This window comes from Mus musculus, chromosome 9 (assembly GCF_000001635.26).
Source record: "Mus musculus strain C57BL/6J chromosome 9, GRCm38.p6 C57BL/6J".
In the NCBI taxonomy this organism is placed as follows: Eukaryota; Metazoa; Chordata; class Mammalia; order Rodentia; family Muridae; genus Mus; species Mus musculus.
In genome coordinates this window covers 88546726-88571086 of record NC_000075.6, presented here as the reverse complement: position 1 = coordinate 88571086, position 24361 = coordinate 88546726, and the positions used below count along the sequence as shown (strand labels likewise).

At 41.9% G+C, this 24361-nt stretch overlaps 1 protein-coding gene across 9 annotated transcripts; it reads right to left on the bottom strand.

The window, feature by feature from the left end:
- Zfp949 (zinc finger protein 949) lies at positions 1–23067 on the bottom strand. 9 transcript variants are annotated; one of them, XM_030244606.1, is made up of 7 exons: positions 23015–23060; positions 22579–22888; positions 18226–18425; positions 16543–16711; positions 3802–3928; positions 3487–3579; positions 223–2473 (listed from the first exon to the last, which is right to left on the bottom strand). In XM_030244606.1, exons 4-7 carry the CDS (start codon positions 16555–16557, stop codon positions 897–899), a joined length of 1812 nt encoding a protein of 603 aa, XP_030100466.1. In that variant the 5' UTR covers positions 16558–16711; positions 18226–18425; positions 22579–22888; positions 23015–23060; the 3' UTR covers positions 223–896. The 9 variants fall into 9 exon arrangements, with proteins under 9 accessions (NP_001136415.1, NP_001156533.1, XP_030100466.1 ...); XM_030244605.1 differs by having other exon boundaries at positions 22991–23058; XM_017313596.2 differs by having other exon boundaries at positions 18226–18371; positions 22991–23058.
- Positions 23068–24361: the final 1294 nt, after the last annotated feature.

Genomic DNA, 24361 nt, shown 5'->3' with positions numbered 1-24361 from the left:
CAAAGAACACTACTCAAACTGAAGTGGATTCTTTTTTTAAAAAAATTTATTTGTGAGTACACTGTAGTGTCTTCAGACACACCAAAAGAGGGCATCAGACACCCTCTTTTGTTGCTGGGAATTGAACTCAGGACCTCTGCAAGAGCAGACAGTGCTCTTAACTGCTGAGCCATCTCTCCAGCCCCTCCCCTGGAGTGGATTCTTGCTTGTTATTCTTGATGCATTCTAAGGCTTAAAGGTCTATCTGGATGTAGGGCAGGTGGACCATGCCAGTAGATGGGCATGAGACTGGTGAGGTGGAAGTATGCTCAAACTCTGGGAACCTGGGAGATCTGAGACAGCAGGAGTAGGCTTGCCCCCTCCCTGCCTCCATGCTCCACTCTGGAGCTTGTAATCATGAGCCGTAACTAATGTGGCCGTAGGCAGTGAGTCACACAGCACAGCACCTGGAACACCTTGCCATGCTGATGAGGCACCTCAATAACCTCAGCCGTCAGCCAATGACCTTCCTTCCTGGAGTTTCTCACACCCTTCCCCAAAATGACATCATCTCTTGTTCACCCAGAATAAAGCCTATCCACCCCCAATAACATAATACAAACAAGCTAAGATCATCTCAGCGAGCTTCTCCATTAAAGATCGCCTCAGACAAGGCCTTCACCTAAAGGAGCCATAACACTACAACTCCTGAAGACCTCTCTCTTCTCCTGCCCCGCTGTCACTCACTCCAAACCAGACCAAGCTCCTTCACCTCCTGGACTGTTTTCACGCTTCCAGCCTGGTATGCAGCAGTGTCTGACACCCCAAGAGGAACACAGGCTGCAGACCCGTCCTTGACTTCATCTTGTCTTCCCCAAGTCAGTGAGTTGGCTGCTGAGCATCCATACCTGTTCCTATCATAGCTCCCCATGTCGGTGAGTTCTCTGATGCCGGCTTAGGTTTGACTTCTGTGAAAAGGTTTTTCTACAAACATTACATTCATAAGGTTTCTCCCCAGAATGAATCAACTCATGTACAATGAGGGACGACTTGTAGCCAAACATTTTTCCACACTGAATGCATTCATAGGGCTTTTCACCTGTGTGGGTTCTGTGATGCTTGCTGAGGACTAACTTCCACTGAAACGTTTTCCCACATTTATTGCACTCATAGGGCTTTTCACCTGTGTGAATTATCTGATGCTTGTTGAGATATGACTTGTTTTGAAAGGCTTTCCCACACTCTTTACACTCATATGGTTTCTCACCTGTGTGAACTTTCTGGTGAGTTTTGAGGTATGACTTATTTTGAAAGGCTTTTCCACATTCTTTACATTCATGTAATTTCTCACTGTTATGTATCCTCTGATGCCTCCTGAGGTCTGACTTTTGGTAAAAGGCTTTTCCACACTCACTGCATGCATAGGGCTTCTCACCCGTGTGAGTTCTGTGATGCATGTTGAAGTATGACCTGTTATGGAAGGTTTTTCCACATTTCTCACATTCATATGGTTTATCACTCTTGTGAGTTCCCTGATGCATTTTGAGGTATGACTTCTTTAGAAAGGCTTTTCCACATTCTATACACGCATACGGTTTCTCCCCAGTATGAGTTCTCTGGTGCGTTTTGAGATACCACTTATGTTGGAAGGCTTTACCACACTCACAACATTCGAAGGGTTTCACTCCAGTGTGAGTCCTCTCATGTACAATGAGAGCTGACTTTTGTCTGAAGGTTTTATTACATTCACTGCATCCATAGGGCTTTTCTCCTGTGTGAATTCTCTGATGAATAGTAAGGGAAGATTTAGTGCTAAAGGGTTTCTCACACTGGATACATACATGGTCTTTTTTCTGGTTATGTGTCCTCTGATGTTCTATAATGTCTAATTCACTGGGAAAGGTTTTCTTACTTTCAAGGCATTTACAAGATTTTCTCCCTGAGTTTGTTGCTTGGTGTTTAGTGAGGTTATACTTCTTACTAAAAGTTGCCTTCCCTACATTAGCCATGACATCTGACTGAACAGAAAGTGGCTCACACTCACTATGCTTACAAGAAGTCAGTCCCACTTGAAGTCTCTTAGATGGAGTAATTTTTTTCAATAGTTTTCCCTCCTTTGTATCTTTCCTTTCTCTGATATATTCGAAATCCTGCTGTCCAGTTTCAATCTTAGAACACTGACCCAACTGCTCAGGGCATCTGACAGATTTCCCTGCTACACAACAGTCATTATATCGCTCTACAATACACAATTCATGAGTCTCCAAAGGGTGACATCTATTCAGGTATCCATTCAACTCCTCAGGCTTCACTCCTGAACAGTTTCTATTATTTACAACAAAATTTGAAATATTCATGGAGTATAAATAAAAAGTGTCTTCTGGTCCACGTGCTTGCTCAGTTTCTCTATTGTGGCCACTGGCAGTAACTTGCCACAAATGTCTCTCTCGACTCTTCTGGTTGGTCTCAATTATGCCATCCACACTGCAGAATACTAAAAAGACAAGCATACAAACAAACAAAAGTAGTTTCTATGAATTTGGGGGCAGGGGGGGGGGGTTGGGTTTTTTGTTTTTGGTTTGGTTTTTTGAGACAGGGTTTTTCTGTGTAGCCCTGGCTGTCCTGGAACTCACTTTGTAGACCAGGCTAGCCTCAAACTCAGAAATCTGCCTGCCTCTGCCTCCCAAGTGCTGGGATTAAAGGCGTGTGCCACCATGCCCGGCTTTCATTTTAGTGCTATACCCTGTTTTTTGATTGGGTTGTTTGGTTTTTTGGTGATTAACTTCCTGAGTTCTTTATATATTTTGGATATTAGCCCTCTGTCAGATATGGGGTTAGTGACGGTTTTTTTCCCCAATCAGTAGGTTGCCAATTTGTCTTATAGACTATGCCCTTTGCCTTACAGAAGCTTTCCAGTTTTATGAGGACATTACTTTTACATTTTTATTTATATAAATATACAAGAACCAGCACTTGAAATCTGCCTCATTAGAATGTGCTAAAACAAAAGCAAGCACATGAAATATATCTGAAAAAAATCCCCATGAGCCTAGAGTACAAAAAGCAATTGAAACTATGAAACAAAGAAGTACCAGGAAAAAAACATCAAATTACAGAAGTAAGCTAATGGGGATTTGGTGGGAGAGTCTAAGAAATATTTTATCAAATTGCCAGGCGTGGTGGTACATGCCTTTAATCCCAGCACTCCAGAGGCAGAGGCAGGTGGATTTTGAGTTTGAGGCCAGCCTGGTATACAAAGTGAGTTCCAGGATAGCCACAGCTATACAGAGAAACCCTGTCTCGAAAAAAATTAAAAAAAAAAAAACCCAAAACAAAACAAAAGAACTATTTCATCAAACTGAAATGCAGGAACACATGTAAGAGAATTCTTACAGACTATATAACAAACATGTTTGAGCCCTCAAATATGGAACTTGGGGATAAACTGATGATATGGCCAACCTTTGTTGCACATAGTCTCCCCATCCGCATGTACTGACAACCAACCTGGCAGAGTCTTGTTTGCAGGTTCTTCTGCTGTCCATGGCTCCTCTCCCTGTTCCAATTTAAAGATCAACTCAGGTTTAGGGATGCATTGCCCTGTTAATAGAAAATAATATAGGACTTGGAAAAATTTTGCTTAAATGTTCTTTGGAGAAAGATAAAACCAGGTTTTAGGATCTATGTAACTAAAGTGCAAATGTGCACCTTTCCCTAGAGAGCAGTGAACAGTCATACAATTCGTGGCCTAAAACCTTAGCTCTCAACCTTACAAGGGCCCATATATTTCCTGCAGGGTTGGTGCTTGCTCCTGATACTGACCCAGTGACAGCAGGCTATTATATGTCTCCAGCATCACACTCCTGTACAGCATCTTCTGAGCGTCGTTGAGATTCTGCCACTCCTCCCAGGTGAACTTCACAGTGACGTCCTCAAAAGACACCAACTCCTGTAACAGCACATTTCTCCTCAATCAATTTACTCTAGGCTTGTAAAAGGGAAACTGAAGACCAGCTTTTTTTTTTTTTTTTTTTTTTGTGGAAGGCTCTCATGTGTATTTTGCATTATAATATACCTTGCTTGCATAGTAGAAAAAAATCTTTTAAAGATTTATTTATTTATTATATGTAAGTACACTGTAGCTGTCTTCAGACGCACCAGAAGAGGGCATCAGATCTCATTACGGATGGTTGTGAACCATCATGTGGTTGCTGGGATTTGAACTTGTGAACTTCAGAAGAGCAGTCATTGCTCTTAATCGCTGAGTCATCTCTCCAGCCCAGAAAAAAATTTTTTAAAAACCCATCCTGATGTCATTGATTGATTAATGTACTGCCTGATAATATTATAATTAAAACCTTCACTGTTGGTGTAAGAGAACTGAGACCACTGGGGTAACCAGGCCTTACTCAGATAGGGCTGCAGGTGAACATGAACATACCCACGCCTCACTCTGCCTCCTAAGAGTTGGAGGCAGCCTGACTACTGTCATGTTGTATGGGTTGTGCAATAAGAATTCCCACTCTCACAGGGTGTGGTGGCGCAAGCCTTTAATCCCAGCACTAGGGAGGCAGAGGCAGGCAAATTTCTGAGTTCGAGGCCAGCCTGGTCTACAGAGTGAGTTCCAGGACAGTGGGAACTACAGAGAAACCCTGTCTCAAAAAAATCAAAAAGAAAAAAAAAAAAAAAGAATTCCCACTCTCTTGTGTAAATGAATTATATCAGCTGTGAATTAATCCAGTGGCTGTATTTCTTTACCTTATACTATTTCTCAATAATCACACAGAAGTCATATTTCTTTAAATCTGCACCTCAATAGCTGATGTCCCACTATTCTCTATTCTGTGCAGCCACTGGGTGATCATCATTTATTTTCAGGCAGAGAATAAATGGTAAGAATTGTTTACAGAAACTTGACACAGGAGATTTTTGGTATAAGCATTTCTATGCTGTGTCATGATTGAAACAAGATATGAGGGCAGAGAAATCTGCACTTGAATAACACAAGAGTAAACTTTACACAGTGTTCAGAAACATTATGCCTACATTTTCCCTTTTGTCTAATAAAAGGCTCTTTTGTTAGAATAATAAACAACATACAGCAGGAACAATTATGAAACAATTATGAAAAATATTAGGTCAGAGTTAAATTGAAAAAGTCTTATCTGTTTGTATTTGGAAACTGAAAGTATTTTATTTCATATCTTACAAAGTGATAAAGACTTAAACAGCCCAAGAAAATTATCAGCTGAGGCAGAAAAAGAGTTGGCTCTGATAGAGAAGAAACTATAGAATACACATCTAGATCATATGCAGAGATCGCCTGCATCTTAGTTATCCTTCCTTCTACTCGTTCTCCTACAGAAATTCTTAAGCAGATGGAAGATTTTAATCTTAGAATGGATATTTTTAGTACACAAACAGTAAAAAGTTAAAAACCTATATAGAAAAGGTTTCTGAATTGATTCTAATGGGATAAATGTGACGTTGTCAACTAGCTGGGATGGATCCAGCTGAGACTGTGCTACTATGCTGTGGTACCTTTACTAAGGCTGAGACTGCCTCACTCTGGCACAAGATGAACATTGGCAAAGAGCTTACAGTAACTTTTGAAAGAAATTAATAACAAATATTCAAAAAGCAAGTGGTTTTAATTTATAAAAAGAACTAATTGGAGTTTTCCCTTGTATAATAAAAAGAATTCTAATTTCTCGAGTGTCTACATCTTACACTGATGCAAATAAACCAGGAAAGGCAAGACAGAAGTCAGAAGATAGAAGTAAGGTGGTTAAAAGTCCTTATGAATCAGGATAAAATCAGAATTATATGAAATACTTATGGTATAATTACATTTCAATAATCTCTTAATATAGTAACTAACTCTAAATATGCCAAAGAGTTTTGGGGCATATAGAAACTGCTGAACTTATTCAGGATGATTCCAAATTGACTTCTCTGTTTTGTGGAATGCCTTCTGGGGTACAGCTTGGCAGGAATCTGACATTGGCCATGACAAGGAAGTAAGCTCAGGCAGGAATCTGACATTAGGGCATAATAAGAAAGAAAGTTTAGGCAAGAATCTAACTTTAGGCTGTAATAGAGAAGTAGGGTAAGGCAAGAATTTTAGTCTTAGGGTGGAACAGAAGAACTAGGCTTCAGGCAAGATTCTAGGCTTGGCCAAGGAAGTGGGCTCAAGTATTTCGGCCATTATGACAAGCCCTTTTTAACAACTGGAGTAATTTCGGGACTTGCTGCTTTGATAGTTCCTTATTGTACTGCTTGCCCAAAATACTTGCATTAATTAAAATAGTATAAAAAGTGGATTGGGCAGGGCGTGGTAGCGCACGCCTTTAATCCCAGCACTTGGGAGACAGAGGCAGGCGGATTTCTGAGTTTGAGGCCAGCCTGGTCTACAGAGTGAGTTCCAGGATAGCCAGGGCTACACAGAGAAACCCTGTCTCGAAACCCGCCCCCCCCCAAAATAAAAGTGGATTGGAAAATAAAAATTTGCCTTCAGTCTCAGAATTGACTGGGATCACACTACAATGTTGTCTGCCTTTTTTCTTTTTAATCCTCACTCCTGTGCTGGAGAACCTGTTGACTGACTGAGCGGGCTTGGTCACTGTTTATTCAACAAGTGAGCTGATTCTGTCATTATGCATTTATTAGAAGTTATGGCAATTATGGGTATACCTATACAAATTAAAACTGGCAATGCTCCAATATATGTCACTAATAAAGTTTTTTAAAATTTACATATTAATATGTAAAGCATATTAGAGGTATACCAACAATCCTACAGAACAAATAGACTTTGAAAGGTCCAATTGTACTTTAAAAGAAATGCTTAATAAACAGAGAGGAGTATCAAAAAATTCCAAAGATAGATTGCAAACTGCTTTATTAACTTGAAATTTATTAACTTAAATGCTAATAAACAAAAAACAATGGCCACTGAAGACACTGGATTATAGGAAAATACTGAATTATATCAGCCTGTTTATTTCAACGATATATTAACCTAAAAATGGAGAGCATGAAATGTCTTACTCTGGGGAAGGAGCTGTGCATACATTCATACAGGAGAAGAGAAATTATGGATTCCACCCAAACTGATAAAAAAAAATCAGATTTGATAGAGGAAGACCCCATGATGATCTTGACTACAGATAGGAAAAAAGAAATCAAGAAGATCAAACAGAATTGCTAACATGATTTCCTGATCCCTCTACATGGGTCAGTCCTCAAACTGGCTGAGACATAAAAATGTCTCTAGCGAGAACTTCAGGTAGACATAGTCAATGGATCTTATTGGCTACAGAGTCTTCAAGACTTATCATTCCATCCTTTCATATGGCATGAATGAAGATTTATATTGCAGTTTGGTTATATGATCAAACTAGCTCATAAACAGTTGTCTTTTATCCGCTCAAACAAGGAACAGGAAATCATCTTTAGCCGGGCCTGGTAGCACACACCTTTAATCTCAGGAGGCAGAGGCAGGCGGATTTCTGAGTTCAAGGCCAGCCTGGTCTACAAAGTGAGTCCCAGGACAGCCAGGGCTATACAGAGAAACCCTGTCTGGAAACCCTCCACCACCACCACCACCCCCCCCCCAAAAAAAAGAAAGAAAAGCATCTTTAACTGATCTGTGTACTTTGCACATTGCATTCATTGTATTAATATAGAAATATATATTACCTCTAAAAGCTTTATGTTCATAGAAAAAAACAACCAATAATACAGTCCTGACAGGATTCACCCTCAAGGATGCTGAGATGCTGAGACTTGCTATTCCACATCCCTGCCTGAGCCTACCTCAACTACATCAAAACTGGTTTCCTCTAAAGACTTGCTTCTGGAACAACTTCAGAACAGCTATCTCACTTGGTCCAGCCTTTCAGACTGTTCTAATTGGGACTCCATTTAAGCCTGCACTTTCTCAGCATACAGAGACTGGACAACAAAATGTTACAGCTAGCTTGCTTGCTTGCTTGCTTGCTTTTTTTTTTTTTTTTTGAGACAGGGTTTCTCTGTGTGTAGCCCTGGCTGTCCTGGAACTCACTCTGTAGAACAGGCTGGCCTCAAACTCAGAAATCCACCTGCCTCTGCCTCCCGATTGCTGGGATTAAAGGCGTGAGCCACCACGCCCAGTGCTAGCTTTCTTAATTGTCTTGGGTCCCCCAAAACAAATTCTACATCTAAAATCAACTGGGAACAATTATAAACGAACTTTATCACCCATTCCAAAGAAGTAGGGTAAAGGAATTTTTGCTATTCAATAGATCAATAGATGTCAGATGTTTGTTGTCTTTTAAAGGGAGATGGTTACAAATAATTATGGTCTTGGACAGGGAGGAGACAAAATAGGAAGGTTAGATTCAGGGATTTCTTTTTCCTTTCTCTCCCTCTCTCTCTCTCTCATAAGGGAAAGGGGGTTAAAAAGAAAAAGGGGAACATAAGTATTATAAGAAGTAAGAGCTGGGCTGGTGAGATGGCTCAGTGGGTAAGAGCACCTGACTGCTCTTCTAAAGGTCCTGAGTTCATATCCCAGCAACCACATGGTGGCTTACAACCATCCGTAAGGAGATCTGACTCCCTCTTCTGGAGTGTCTGAAGACAGCTACAGTGTACTTACATATAATAAATAAATACATCTTAAAAAAAAAAAAAAAGTAAGAGCCGGTTGTGGTGGCCCACGCCTTTAATCCCAGCACTTGGGAGGCAGAGGCAGGCGGATTTCTAAGTTCGAGGCCAGCCTGGTCTACAAAGGGAGTTCCAGGACAGCCAGGGCTTTACAGAGAAACCCTGTCCCAAAAAACAAACAAACAAAAAAAGGAGTTGATCTACATGGGACTGGAGAGATGGCTCAGTGGTTAAAAGCACTGACTGCTCTTCCAAAGGTCCTAAGTTCAAATCCCAGCAAGGACATGTGTAAGACCCCCTTTCGGGGACCCCCACTCTAGTCTCCGGAGAGAGAGAGCGCACCCAAAGAAACACTAGAATCCTTCTTGCTGTAAACACACGAGGTAGTTTAATGATGGAGCTCCAGGTCGAAACATATCTCACGCAGGAGACAGTGGATTTGACCCCGAGGCTCGAAAGCTAGGGGGTTTTTATGGGGTAAAAAAGGGCTTAGGGGTGGGAAATTCAGCATAGCAACACACAATTGGCTTATTCAAACATCAGCAGGTCAGGGTGTCAGGGTTCTATGAGTTGTTGACTCAGTTCAGATAGCCCTGTTATGTCCTCACATTCCTCTTTATCTTATGGTCAAGCTGTTCCCAGGAATGCCTGGGTTTGCTTTTCTTTGTTCTCAGCCTCTAGGCTCAAAAACAACCAGCAATTTCTGAGTACTTTATATGACTTACGGGTCTTGAAATTTCATCTTTCTTTCACATGGTGGCTCACAACCATCCGTAATGAGATCTGATGCCCTCTTCTGGAGTATCTGAAGACTACAGCTACAGTGTACTTACATATAATAAATAAATAAATCTTAAAAAAAAAAAAAGAAAAGAAGTAAGAGGGCTGGAGAGATGGCTCAGTGGTTAAAAGCACCAACTGCTCTTCCAGGGGTCCTGAGTTCAATTCCCAGCAACCACATGGTAGCTCATAACCATCTGTATGGGATCTGATGCTCTCTTCTGGAGTGTCTGGAGAGAGCAATGGTAGACTCATATACATAAAATCAATAAATAAATCTTTAAAATAGTTATATATATAAGGGTAGATTATTGACTCCACTCTTTTTTTTTGTTGTTTTGGTTTTTTTGGGTTTTTTTTTTGTTTTGTTTTTCGAGACAGGGTTTCTCTGTGTAGCCCTGGCTGTCCTGGAACTCACTCTGTAGACCAGGCTGGCCTTGAACTCAGAAATCCGCCTGCCTCTGCCTCCTGAGTGCTGGGATTAAAGGCATGTGCCACCACGCCCAGCTCAATCTACTCTTAAACCAAGAAAAAAACCCATTTATAGTCATAATCTGACATTGGTACAGAATTGTGTATATTGATACAAAAGTAACGGTGTTTTGGATACATTGGCATGGGTTATTTTATACTGATATAAATTTAAGGTTACTTTGATATCCATAATGTGTATATGTTCTTAATGTTTATTCGAGGTATTGTACTTATATAGTTCTTAAAGATGCAATGTAAAGTTCTAATCCTCTTGAAAGCTGCGATTACAAACTGTTAGGGATGATCAAAACTAAAGTTACAAACTATTAGGGATGGTTAAGATAGTCAAATTCATGGTTATATTAAATACTAGTCTAGTTCATTACAATAAGATGTTTTCAAGTATACTCAGTAAATAGCTAAGAATAAACAATGTTTATCACTTCAGATATACTATAAGTGGATAGTTGGTCTTCAAAAACCTCAGATATCCACAGAATATGGCATATAAAATTATTTCATTATTAAAAGATCTTTTGACTATATGACAGGTCTGCTCCTGACAGTGCCCCCATTCAATGTCACATAGCGTGAGGAATATCAACAACCTCCACATGGAGCTGATTCAGTTGTGTCAAGCTGGCCACTGGGCAAAGAAAATGCCCATGCGTCAACTCCAGGCAAATGCTGCCCAGAAAGGACAAAGGGACACGGGAAAGCCAACTGTCAAACTTTGCTAAGACAGAGTAAGCCAAGTCATTCATAGTTCCTGCTTCACATAAAGTCTGTCAGATATACTGAGCCAAAAGGTTGAAGATGGATGCTCCAAAGTTGTAGAGACAATATTGGTGACTGTCATTTCTATAATTTTGGGGAAGCTATGTCCCTGCCCTTCCTGTATACTTAGGAAGTAAATTTTTATTCCTTCTCAGGTCTCTGATGGGTTTGAAGACTATAGAGTCTCACAATTAAGCTTGATTAAAGAAGATGTTGTAGGACCGGGTGTGGTGGCACATGCCTTTAATCCCAGCACTTGAGAGGCAGAGGCAGGCGGATTTCTGAGTTCGAGGCCAGCCTGGTCTACACAGTGAGTTCCAGGACAGCCATGGCTACACAGAGAAACCCTGTCTCAAAAAAAAAAAAAAAAAGGATGTTGTAGGTCTAAAAGGATGTTTTAGGCTGGTAATGCAAATTAGGATAAAATTTGAGCTAGGCACAAAACTTTGAATACACCAAGATAGGATAGATAACAGAAAATAGGTAGAAAATTATGAATATAAATCCTACATAATAGTTTCCATAATTGTCTCATAATTGTTATAACTGTTTTCAATTTATGTTTGAAAGGAAAAAACCCTCTTACTGGACTAAAAGGGGGAATTGTAGAGAAGATATTGTGTATTGTATGAATGTATCACCTTTCAATTAAAAAGCTTATGGCCTATAGCTTAGGCAGAAAATGGGAGATGGGACACCTGAGAGGCAGAAGGAATTCTGGGATAGAGTCAGATAAGATTGGCCTAGGAAGATATGAGGAGATGGATACATGGTACCTGAGCACAGCTAACCAGCCAGGTGGCAGAATGTATGTTAAAATAATTGGGTTATCCAGGTTATGATCTCGTCAGAGTTGACCCTAGCTATACGGCCAAGGGAATTTTTTTTTTTTTTTTTTGTCTTTTTGAGATGGGGTTTCTCTGTGTAGCCCTGGCTGTCCTGGAACTCACTTTGTAGACCAGGCTGGCCTTGAACTGCCTGCCTCTGCCTCCTGAGTGCTGGGATTAAAGGTTTGCACCACCACCACACCCAGCGGGATTTTGAGTCTGAGTCTTATTTCTGGGAGCACTGGGGCTGGGAAGAATCTTTCCGGAGGAAAGAATGACATATGTCCCACTCTCCTACCTCAGTTATGCAGCACAGTCGTATATTAACCAAATCTGCTTCCTACAAGGATTCCCCTTCCCGCCGGGCAGTGGTGGTGTGTGCCTTTAATCCCAGCACTTAGGAGGCAGAGGCTGGTGGATTTCTGAGTTTGAGGCCAGCCTGGTCTACAAAAGTTCCAGGACAGCCAGGGCTATACAGAGAACCTCTGTCTAGAAAAAAAACAAAAAAAAAGAAAAAGAATTCCCCTTCCCTCAGAAGCCTTTGAAAGAATGACTACCCTTTGCTTAATCTGGCATGGTGCAACTCTCTTTCAAAACCCTGCCTCAATCACACAACAACCCCACACCGCAGTAATGGTCCTATACATTGCAGAGAGAATCTCTCATGTACTGTATGGTAGCATCACCTGTCAATAAAAAAGCTGTTTGGCCAATGAGCTGAGGCAGAAAATAAGAGACGAGAGTTCCATTAGGGAGAGGGAACTCTGAGATAGAATCTAGCAGGGAAGAGATTTGACCCAAACTCTGAGGAGACAGACACATGACACTGAGAAGAGGTAACCAGACATGTGGCACTCATAGAATAGAATAAATGGGTTAATTAAGTTATGAACTAATTGGGAAATATGCCCAAGCATATGGCCTAGGTGTTGTTTATTCAAATATAATTAAGTCTCAGAGTTATTTCCAGAACTGGACAAGAATGGAAAAGCCCATGGTTACAAATAGCATCCAATGTCAGGCACAGAATCCAGGTTTAGACAAAAGATTCGGGTATTAGAAAAAGGTCTCAGGTGCAAAGGTAGGAAACGAGCACTTCCCAGAGCTAGATGCAGTTCCCGAGCCAGGGAGGAAGATGAGTCCCTGTAAGAGAGAGCAGGCAGAGAGGCCTTTCAGCAGCAGATATTGAGGGGGAGCCAGAACTTAAGGCACGCCCCACAGGATTCAGAGGTAGGGCCAATAGGCTCAGATCCAAGCTGGGACCTGCAGCTCAGCCCTCACAAAAGGACAAAGAGTGGCTCAGCCCCAACCAGCAAAGCCAGCCTACTAGACCAAGCCAATGGAATGGAGCTAGCTGCCAAAGACATGCTCTTCCCAAGGTCCTCGGTTCAATTCCCAGCATCCACATGGCAGCTCACAACCATCTATAAAAGAGCTAATGCTGTCTTCTGGCATGCAGATGTACATGCAAAGAGAGTACTCCTATATTTTAAATCAATAAATATTTTTTAAATTGCAGGAACTTATTGTGTAGGGAATGATTCTGTATTTACATCTCTAGACTAATTTCAACAGGAAATTTTAAATGTCTGTTGGTATTCCTTACAAATTAAAAGCAGGTACTCTGATATTCCAATATTTCTTTGCTGCATACAAGTAACTGCTTTTTGTTTGTTAATTGTAAGACATACTAATTCCAAAATCGCAGTGCAATGCAATGAAGTCACATCACAACAGGAATGTGAACTGAGCAGATCTGGATTTCAACAGCCATCCCCTAGGAAAACTAGAAAGGATGTGGGGTACTCAGAAGACATAAAAGAGAGTAAGACACAGGGGTGTTTCCAGATATAACAGAGGGAAAAAACACACACAACAAACAAAACCTGGAAAATGCTTGTGAAATTCATATTCCACAGGTAGAGGCTCTCCAATGTGGGATAAGGTTAAACAAATTACTCCTGGATAGGGCGTGGATTGGAAAGACCTTTATAAGTAAAAGTCTTAGAATATTTTGAACTGGATATCTGGCATAATGGCTCAGCTGATTTGTACTCACATAGGAATGTGTGCTTGAACACACACACACACACACACACACACTTAAAAAGGAATATTTTGAACTGAATTTTTAAAAATTAGTAAGATTGAAAAATTGTAGCACACAGCATAAACTGATCCTAGAGGGGAGCTGATGGCCCGGAGAACTAGGAAGAATAAGCTGACTGTATTTGTACCTTTGCAGAGAAAAAACACAAACAAAAACAAATTGACTACAACAATAAAATAAGAAAAAGGTAAGATTCAAAGAATAAATCAATGAAATTCAAATTTAAAAGCTAGTAATACAGCATACAAACACACACACTCGCACACACTCGCACAACCCACATGCTCTGTTCAGCAGTTAAGGGTCAGAACTATTCTGGACCCGAGTTCCATTCCCAGGCAGAAATCAAAAGAAATTGGGACACAGGCTACGACATAAGGAATAAGGCAGATCTTAATGACAAAATCTTGTCCTTCTTATAAAAGATGAAACAGAATCATCATCGAAGCAAACCATCATGTTGATCATCAACACAAATCCCCAAAATAAAATCCCACATATTCTTTGAATATAAAGTCTTTAAATTAGAAACCAATGTCAAAGCAAGAGTTAAGGATCGACTCAATGTTCAAAAACTAAATATTATACTTTGAAATAACCTTTGAGCTAAGGAAGTATTCACGAAGAACACTGAAATGAGCTTGAGACAAACAAAACAGCAACTTCTGGAAGTAGGCCAGAACGCCTGGGCAATTCCCCCATCTTTGGTGGACAATGGGCTTAAGCTTTGCCCTTAACTAATGGTTTGGTCAGTGAGCAAACATGGCAAAGCCACCATCTGGGAAACTCACAGACAAGGCTTCTAGAAGTCACACAGCACCATTAGGAAGCCAGACACTAGATAGCCAACTATCCTGAGACAACGCTGGTAAAGCACATGGAAAATCCCTAAGAAAGAGCCCTCCTTCCTAGGCACATGGAACCTCCTGCAGCTGCCCTGCCAGCCAACCTAGAGTGCTCTTGGCTATCACCCCAGCACTGCTTTCAATAACCTGCTCCAGCCGCAAGATCACTGTAGAGAAGCCAACCAGCAAAGAATTCCTAACACGGAACCAGAGGTCATAAACTATTTTAAGTTGTCACATTTTCAGGATGGTTCTGATACATGGTTTGAATATGAAAGATCCTCCTCAGATTCAAGAATTAGATACTTGAACAGCATTGAGCCGGGCGGTGGTGAAGCACGCCTTTAATCCCAGCACTTGAGAGGCAGAGGCAGGCGGATTTCTGAGTTCAAGGCCAGCCTGGTCTACAAAGTGAGTTTCAGGACAGCCAGGGCTATACAGAGAAACACTGTCTCAAAAAACAAAACAAAACAAACCCCCCCCCCCCCAAAAAAAAAAAAAAAGAATTAGATGCTTGATTCTAACCTGGTGGCACTATTTTTAGAAGTGATGGAAACTTCAGGAAGTTGCAACCAGTTAGAGGAAATAGATCATTCGGCCATATCCTTGTGCATTATATTCTCTAGCCCTTTCTGAATCTTTCTCTCTGCTTGCTTTCTATAATCAGAAGTTAAAATTCATAAAGGTTGCTAAAATTTCAAGTATCAATTAGGGAAAATAAATAAACAGGATTTGCTGAGCTGGAAATACAACAGCTTCCCTGCAAGGATTCAACTGAGTGTTTAGTAAAAGGACACAAGCTCTCAAAGACCTTCTCACTGAAGAAAGTGAGTGGGACAGACCTAGTTAGACTCCGTGAAACAAGGCAGCTAATGTGGGAGACTTCTGTGTAACCTCTAAATATGTACTTCTTTTTTTCTTTTTTTGGTTTTTTTTTTTTTTTTTTTTTTTGGTTTTTTCAAGACAGGGTTTCTCTGTATAGCCCTGGCTGTCCTGGCACTCACTTTGTAGACCAGGCTGGCCTCGAACTCAGAAATTCGCCTGCCTCTGCCTCCCAAGCGATGGGATTAAAGGCGTGCGCCACCAACGCCCGGCAAATTGTACTTTTTTTTTTTTCCTTAAGATTTCTTTATTATTATATCTAAGTACATTGTAGCTGTCTTCAGACACCTAGAAGAGGGCATCAGATCTCATTATGGATGGTTGTGAGCCACCATGTGGTTGCTGGGATTTGAACTCAGGACCTTCGGAAGAGCAGTCAGTGCTCTTAACCGCTGAGCCATCTCTCCAGCCCCAAATTGTACTTTTTAAAGAATTTACTTGGGCATCGTTTCCTAGAATAAAGGCCACAGTCAGAAAAAAGAAAGCACAGGAAGAAGGAGGAGGCAGAAATGGGGACAGTACAGGACGTAGTCAGTAATAAGGGAATGAACGCTTAATGCGTTCAGACCCTTGGCTGGAGTCCCAACGTGCACGAACACACAGACTAAATGGAACGGAGGCCTCTGAGTATTCGGCTGACATAAGTGAAAGAAGATAGCCAATTGCAAACTTAGGTATTTGCTAGAGAAAGAGAATATCAACTGAGAAACTTGCAAGAGCCAGAAGGCAGAATGAAGATACATGAAGCACGGACCTGGACTAGGCTTCTAACAAAGAACTGGCATAGGTGCCTAATGGGAGTAAATCAGTGTGCACAGGGCACGCCTCGCCGCCCCCCGCCCCCCCACCCCACCCCCGCACCTTGCCTTCTACAAGTGCCTACCACGGATGTACCTGCAGCCTCTTCACTACGCACTGGATGTGTATGGAGGGCGGGGTTAACAGGTACTAAGAATCAACTTAATCATGATTTCAAACAGCTCCGTAAGGGGCAAAGCATCATGGTGGAAATGACTGTGGCCAAAGATATTTTAAACATGGGAGAAATATTAATGATCTGTAGCAATAAGGAAAACTATGATTTACTAAATGTTGCTAAATTACTACTAATAGGATTTAAAGTTTAATTCTCTCTGTAAATTTAGGCAGGTCTTACTGATGGTCAGACTATGAATACAAATAAAATAACAACAGATAGTAAACTGGGGAATAAATAACTCACCACATATTCATTCATGATGTTTGTAAGTTGCTTGGTTTTGGTTTTGCCCCTGGAAACACGCAGAGGATACTGGGATACACTCGAAAGAAGGAGAATCGTATAATCATGAGAGTGAGAGGATATTCATGGCTTGGTCCTAGATTCTCCACTCAAAACACTGTGCAATTAGCTGAAGAAGAAGAAAAAAAATGTAAGAAAACAGTCCCTGGGGGCTGGAGAGAGAGCTCAATGATAAAGAGCACTGGCTGCTCTTCCAAAGGACCCAGGTTCAATTCCCAACACCCATAAGGTAGCTCACAACTATTTGTAACTCTAGTTCATGAAGATCTGGCACCCTCACACAGACACATATGCAGGCAAAACACCAATGCACTTAAAAATAAAATAAATAAATTTAAAAAAATAAAGGAACAAAGTAGACCCATCTACAAAGCAGTCCAACAAAGACACATTGACAATGAACCATATTCACATATTCACGGTCATTACTCATGACTCAGTTAATGAATACATTCATCTATAATTAATAAGCAATTGGGTAACAATTAACATTCCCTCTTAAAGATAGTAATTAAAACTAGAGTCAGACTGGCAAGATGGCTCAGCTGTTAAGAATACTGACTGCTCTTCCAAAGGTCCTGAGTTCAAATTCCAGCAACCACATGGTTGCTTACAACCACTCGTAATGAAATCTGACACCCTCTTCTGATCGTCTGAAGTCAGCTACAGTGTACTTATTTATAATAATAAAGAAATCTTTAGGCAGGAGCCAGCAGGGCTGACCAGAGCGAGAGGGGTTGACCAGAGTGAGCAGAGGTCCTAAAAATTCAATTCCCAACAACCACATGAAGGCTCACAACTATCTGTACAGCTACATAAAATAGTAAATAAAATAAATAAATCTTTTTTAAAAAAACAGAGTCATTATATTTTCCCACCATTAACACTAAAATTTAATATTCTATTAATCCATCCAAAGGGCTCGATATGGGCACTTCCTCTACATTACTGCTTCTTTTATACAATTCATTTTCATGGGAAATATGCAGATTTAAAGATTTTGGGTTTTGCCCATGCTTATACAGGAAAAAAATTTAAGTAATGCACATTTCCGACCTGGGCCGGTCCACCCCTCCTTAGGCAACCTGGTGGTTCCCCACTCCTGAGAAGTCACCATATTGATGCCGAACTTAGTGCGGACACCTGATCGGCATAGCGCACTACAGCCCAGAACTCCTGGACTCAAGCGATCCTCCTGTCTCAGCCTCCCGAGTAGCTGGGACTACAGGCGTGCGCCACCGCGCCCGGCTAATACACACTTCATATAGGGCACCGTTACAGTAATGTTTTCAAATGGGGCATCTCCATGTATCCAAACCCTTGTTTAGTTCCCAAGAATAAGATGGGGGTTGCCATTTGATTCATTTGACCAAGAGGAACTAGGCAAATGTGAAGACAACCTAAAATTGAAAAGAGTTGAAAAGAGTTGGGTTTTTTTTTGTTTTGTTTTGTTTTTCGAAACAGGGTTTCTCTGTATAGCCCTGGCTGTCCTGGAACTCATTTTGTAGACCAGGCTGGCCTCGAACTCAGAAATCCGCCTGCCTCTGCCTCCTGAGAGCTGGGATTAAAGACGTGCGCCACCACACCCGGCTGAAAAGAGTTTCTTGACTGGCATTTACTTACCGGACACAGCTATGTTGTAACGAACCTTGGTGCTAGCTTGATGGAAATAGAGCCTTGAGAAGACTCAGCAGGAGCCACTGGATGTGGGACTGAACACCCAGAACTTAGCAGCCTCAAAGCACTGATGACATCAACTTCATCTGACACTGAAGGCAGGAAAATACAGTCATTTCCCAGCTGAGACCAGTCCAGATACTGATCTACAGGAATGTGAGAAAACAAAACTTGATCTTTAAAGCACTATTTTTGTTGACTTGCTGTACAAGAAAGGCTGATGCCTTTAGTTTTGGTTTTATGTTTTGAGGCAAAGTTTCTCTATGTAGCCCTCACTATCCTGGAACTCACTCTGTAGACCATGCGATCCTGGAACTTAAGAGCTCTGCCTGACCCTACTTCCTGAGTCCTGGGATTAAAAATGTGTGCCACCACTGCCTGGCAAGGATGATACATTTAATGATTTAGAATTGTATTATTTTAACATATTGGGGAATGGGAAATGGTATCCAAGCATGACAAATACAATAAGAAGTATTCTGTAACTAGATGCGCACAGTTTGAAAGCCACGGGAGAGATAGCTGAAGTCATATAGGTTTGCACATACAGGTTTAGAGAACAAGTTTGGTGCAATCTGATTTCTTCATTTTACAACAGGGATAGACTCCTATTATTTTCATCCCTGCCTTATGAATTTTGTTTGACAGAATGCTAGCATTAAGTAAGACATGTATGTCCATTTCATACCTTTAAGGTTACACATGTACAGAATGTATTGATGACAACCAGAGGATACTCAGGACAAGGTGTTTGGAAAGTGTTTAAAACTTGGGCACCTTCATCTTTGGGAAAGCATTTGCAGATCACACTCAGATGCTGGGCTTCAACACAAAACATAAAACCACACAAACCTGAAGACATTCCATGGTAACCAGAAGTCAGTATTAGAAAATAAACAAACACTGATTTTTCTTAACTATACAAAGCAAGTATGTCCCTGGCACCTACATGTCATATCACCCTTGGCAAGTCTCTTTTTTTTTTTGGGGGGGGGGGGGGGATTTATTTCTTATTATATGATAAGTACACTGTAGCTGTCTTCAGTTGCACCAGAAGAGGGCGTCATTATGGATGGTTGTGAGCCACCATGTGGTTGCTGGGATTTGAACTCAGGACCTTTGAAAGAGCAGTCGATGCTCTTAACCACTGAGCCATCTCTCCAGCCCCTTGGCAAGTCTCTTAATTCCTTGGGAGCAATTTCTTCTTCTTTCTAATGAAGCTGAAGTACTTGTGTAAACCACCAAATCAACTGCCAAGACAGAGGAACAATCACCTGTTTCCACATGATAATTCTGTTAACAGTGTTCTTCTGAAAAAGCTCACACGAGGCGACAGAGATACTCAGCAGTTAACAGAACAGCTGTCCTTCCAGAGGACCAGGGTTCAGTTGCCAGAACCCACATAGCCGTTCACAACAGCCTATAGCTCTAGATCTACATGTTCTAATGCCCTGTTCTCTTCGGGCACCAGGCATGCACATGGTAAACAGACATACACGCAGACAATATGCTCACACACAAAATTAATTAATTAATTTTAATCAATTAATTAATTTAAAAAGGAGCTCACATGCTGGAAACAGTGAGGGAAGAGGAAGGGAAAAATAAATTTACTGACCACTGATTTAGTCAGGTGTAAGCTAGATCACAACTTTCAGATTCAATAAATACTTTCCAGGACCTGGCCTATCTTTTTCAACGTAGCTGGTGGAAGAAAGCCAGCCACAACCTCGTGAAGATCTAGCCCCTAACTACCACCCATGTGTTGACTGCATCTGAAGAAGGGTAGCTTTGCCCAAATTTTGTTCTAAGCAATGGGATCAGTAATTGCTTAGGCCATGCAAATCTAAGAATTTCACCTTCACTCTGCCTCTGCTCAAATGCACTAGCTGTGGAGGAAAGGCAATTCGTAATAGATCTTGCTCGCAGTGGAGCAGGTCCACATTAGCAAATCTTCACACAACTGTGAGTGTTTGCATGGCCATTACACAGCTAGAAATTACATTCATAGCTAGCCCTTGCTTAACTCCCTAAGCTGCACACTGACTCATATGGACTGATCCTAATAGCAGGTATTACATCCCAGAGAAATATACACAAAGAAACTCCCTCTAAGCCCATACCCGACACTGCCTGGAGTGCCAGGAACCAGAAGCCAGACAGCCCAGAGACCTAGGATAGAACCAAACGCGCTTGGCCAATAAATAAATAAAATGCTTCCTAATGATATTCTGCTCATAGTAAATGAGGTTTCCTTGGAAACTGATGCAGAGACCTATAGCCAAATATTAGGTGAAGTTGAGTGAAATCTGCAGAAGACAGAGAAGAAGGATTATAGGTACCAGAGGAGACAAGGACACTACAAGAAAACCTACAGAATCAACTAATCTGGATTCACAGGGGCTCACAGAGACTAATCCTACAATCAGGGAGCCTGCATGGGTCTGACCTGGGCACTGAGCACTTTTTTTTTTTTTTTTGGTTTTTTGGAGACAGGGTTTCTCTGTGTATCCCTGGCTGTCCTGGAACTCACTTTGTTGACCAGGCTGGCCTCGAACTCAGAAATCTAGCTGCCTCTGCCTCCCGACTGCTGGAATTAAAGGTGTGCGCCACCATGCCGGGCCACTCAGCACTTATTTTATGGATTTGTAGCTTGGTCTTCTTGTGGGACTCCTAACAGTGAGCTTGGGGGCTGGCTCTAACACTTTTGCCGGCTTTGGAAACCCTTTTCCTCTTACTGGGTTGCCTTGCCCAGCCTTAATAAGAGAGGTGCCTAGTCTTATTGCAACTTGATATGCCATGTTTGGTTGGTATCTCTAGGAGGCCAGTCCTCCTCTGAAGGGAAATGGAGGAGGAATGGAAGGGAGTGGGTAGGGTTGGGAGAAGAGGAGGGAGAGGAATCTACCACTGGGGTGTAATATATGAGAATAAATTAAAACTTAAGGAAAAAAAAAAAAAAACCTCCGTCTAACGGAACAATTATATCCTGTCTCTGCCCTCCCCCACAGCTCATTAGCCTATTGAGCCATGTGGCACACTGGTGCTTCCCAGCCTGTTTCTCTATTGCAGTATACTCAATACAGTGTTCTAGTCTAAAGGGCAAATGCATTCACTCATAGCCCAGCAGACCTTCCCTGTGCTGGCCACCAACATGGAGTGAGCACTAAGGTAAACCTGATAGTCCAGACTGGCTCCTGTCCTGTTCTGAAAGGTTAGCATATGATGATGTATCGGTAGGTAACTTGCAATAATGCAATCTCTACCATGAAAATGTAGGCAGACCCAGTTGATCCCAGTACGGGGATCGTCAAAGGAGCCTGTATCACAGGGGCCTGCCGTTCTATGGAGTTCAGTGAAGCAGTCAAAGGCTTGGACCAGGTGTAAATTCCCTACCAGGACCCAGGGCCTCCTGGTCTGTTATTAATGGTCTTCCTCCTCACTAGGGGGATGGGATTGCTACAGTTGCACACCCTCTTCAGAACATGAAACCTCCCCACTTTGTTCCCAGGAAAATGTTCCTATAACAATACTAGAATCTTCTGAGATAACCTCTTATCTCTGGTACTAGACATTTTCAGAAACTAAACAAAGCCTCAGACAGTGTTTCTCAACCTTCCTAATGCTGCAACTCTTTACTACAGTTCCTCATGCTGTGGTGACCCTCAGCCATAACATTATTTTTAATGATTATTAGATTATTAGTAATTTTGCTCAATGTTATGAATCCTAATGTAAACTTCTGATATGCAGGATATCTATGTGATAGTCAACCCCTGTGAAAGGGCCGTTTGACACTACCCACCCACCCCCAACCCTTTCAGGTTGAGAATCCACATGTGGAGAACCACTGTTCTAAGAGCTCAAACCTCAAGTGCCAAAAACATCACTTCATAAAGACAGGAAAACTGACGAATACAATTGCCAATACACATAAGGGTACAGTCACTACGGGAGAATTTCTCTAGGAATTTCAGGCCAATTCATTGGGATAAAAACCACCCTCTTTCTTACAGATGTGTGGGTCACAGACCTCCCCCTTCCGGCTCCAGCACCGTGGTATCAACTTACAATTTTCCCAGGCTCGCAGTTTGGGATTTCTGGGTCGTGTGAAAATTCCCAGTTTTGTAATCCGGTCTCAGATTAACGATCTTTCTCCACCCCAACTCTCCCAAAAAATGGATGCCAAGCAGGTAGCAAGATTCTTTACTGGAATGTGAGCTCACACAGGAGGCTTCCCGGCCCTGACAATCCACAGACATGAACCGCCCTCACCCCCAAGTCGCCATCTTGGGCTCTCACCTCCTTGGCAGAGCGTCCGTGTTGGCCCTTTTGGACTGATGGAATCACAGATCCAAATACTCCTAGCGCAGTCTTCGGATAAAGCAACCATTAAAGCCCTGTTCAGGCCGACTGTTCCGACTGGGAACGATGGGTCTCACAGTCACCTTCCCCTGAGCCGCTGCGGTCCGCCCTCGAACTGCGACTCAGTCCCTCCTCCAAGACCCACCTATGTTTCTGTTTCCACTGAAGTAGAAGGCACGGGTCCCGCTTCCCGAAGGTTCCGAGACCACTCTCCTCTTTTCGTCTTTCCCACCCGCCTTCAGAAACCCTGCAAGAAACGCACAGCCTGAGCAAAGGCGTCAGCACAGAGCCTGGATGCGACTTTCTATGCGGTAGCTGCCAAGAGAGCGCAGGACACAGAGATGCCTACCAGCCAAATGTCAGAGCTGTTTACCTGCTCCTGTGTGGGAGGGCCTTGTATGTTAGGGACTACATTACCCATGAGCCTCTGGGAAACTATGGTAAGTATAGAAGGACATTTTTCCACCGGGTCCACTATCGAATTACCAAGATTCAGATCAAGTACCTATCTGATAATCGCGATATGAAATTCCTTCACCTTTCTCTCATGTGAACCCCAAGTATCCCAAAGTAGTATAGAACCTGAGAAGGAAGCTTCAGTGTGTTCATCCTAGAATCAGACCAAATATCTCTGTGGGAGACGTGGAGCCTTAGAAAATCGGTGTGATATCTTTTGTAGGGTAGTCACCAGAGAAGACTACTAAACATGGGTTTAAGCCAATAAAAAGTCTTATTATCCAGACTGCAACTACCCTTGATGTTCAGGAGATCAGAGAAGCCCCACAAAATCCATGTCCCAGATTGATATATTTCAGTTCAGAACAATTAGCCAGACGCAGAACTTCAGAAGCCAGAAGGCAAGGTTAGTACATTTAGAGACTTTCCCGTAACTATGGACTTTGATGGATTAGGTTTTTGTTATAGTTTTGGCAGATGGCGCTGTCTACATGCTGAGTTTTACAGCCTGAATAGTATTTTTGTCCAGGAGTCAGCTATGCTAAGGTCTCAGAGCCTACTAAGGTCTGGGGCTCTCTTCTGGCTGTACAGAGCACTGCAGGAAGCTGAACGCTTCGTGTTTCTTAAATCCTATGAACCATTTACATCACTAGTGTATCGTCAAATTGAGCATTCTGGTACAGCACACAGTAATTTTCAAGTTCATTTTGAAATCGAACCAACATGTTGGACTTCCATTGTAATAGGAAGAAACCACAAACTATATGAATTGACAAGAGACAAAAGTTATGTTGTGTGTTGCCAATAATGCTTAGAAATAATTTGAATTTGAAATGAAAAAAATCACTTACTAAAATTGAAATGTGTTTTGTTTTGTTTTTTTGAGTCGGGATTTCTCTGTGTAGTCCTGGCTGTCCTGGAACTCACTCTGTAGACCAGGCTGGCCTCAAACTCAGAAATCCGCCTGCCTCTGCCTCTCGAGTGCTGGGATTAAAGGCGTGCGCCCCCACTGCCTGGCGAGATAATTTTTTTAAATCTTCAAAAATGAACAAATTCAAACTGAATGTGGTGGCGCATGCCTTTAATCCCAGCACTCCAGAGTCAGGAAAAAAAAAAAAGCGTTTGAGGCCAGCCTGGTCAACAGAATAGTGAATTCCAGGACAGCCAGAACGACACAGTAAAATCTGTCTCAAAAAAAAAAGGGGGGGGGGGGGGGAGACATACTCAGGAGTCAAACAAAATCTAAATAAATTTAAACAATCCC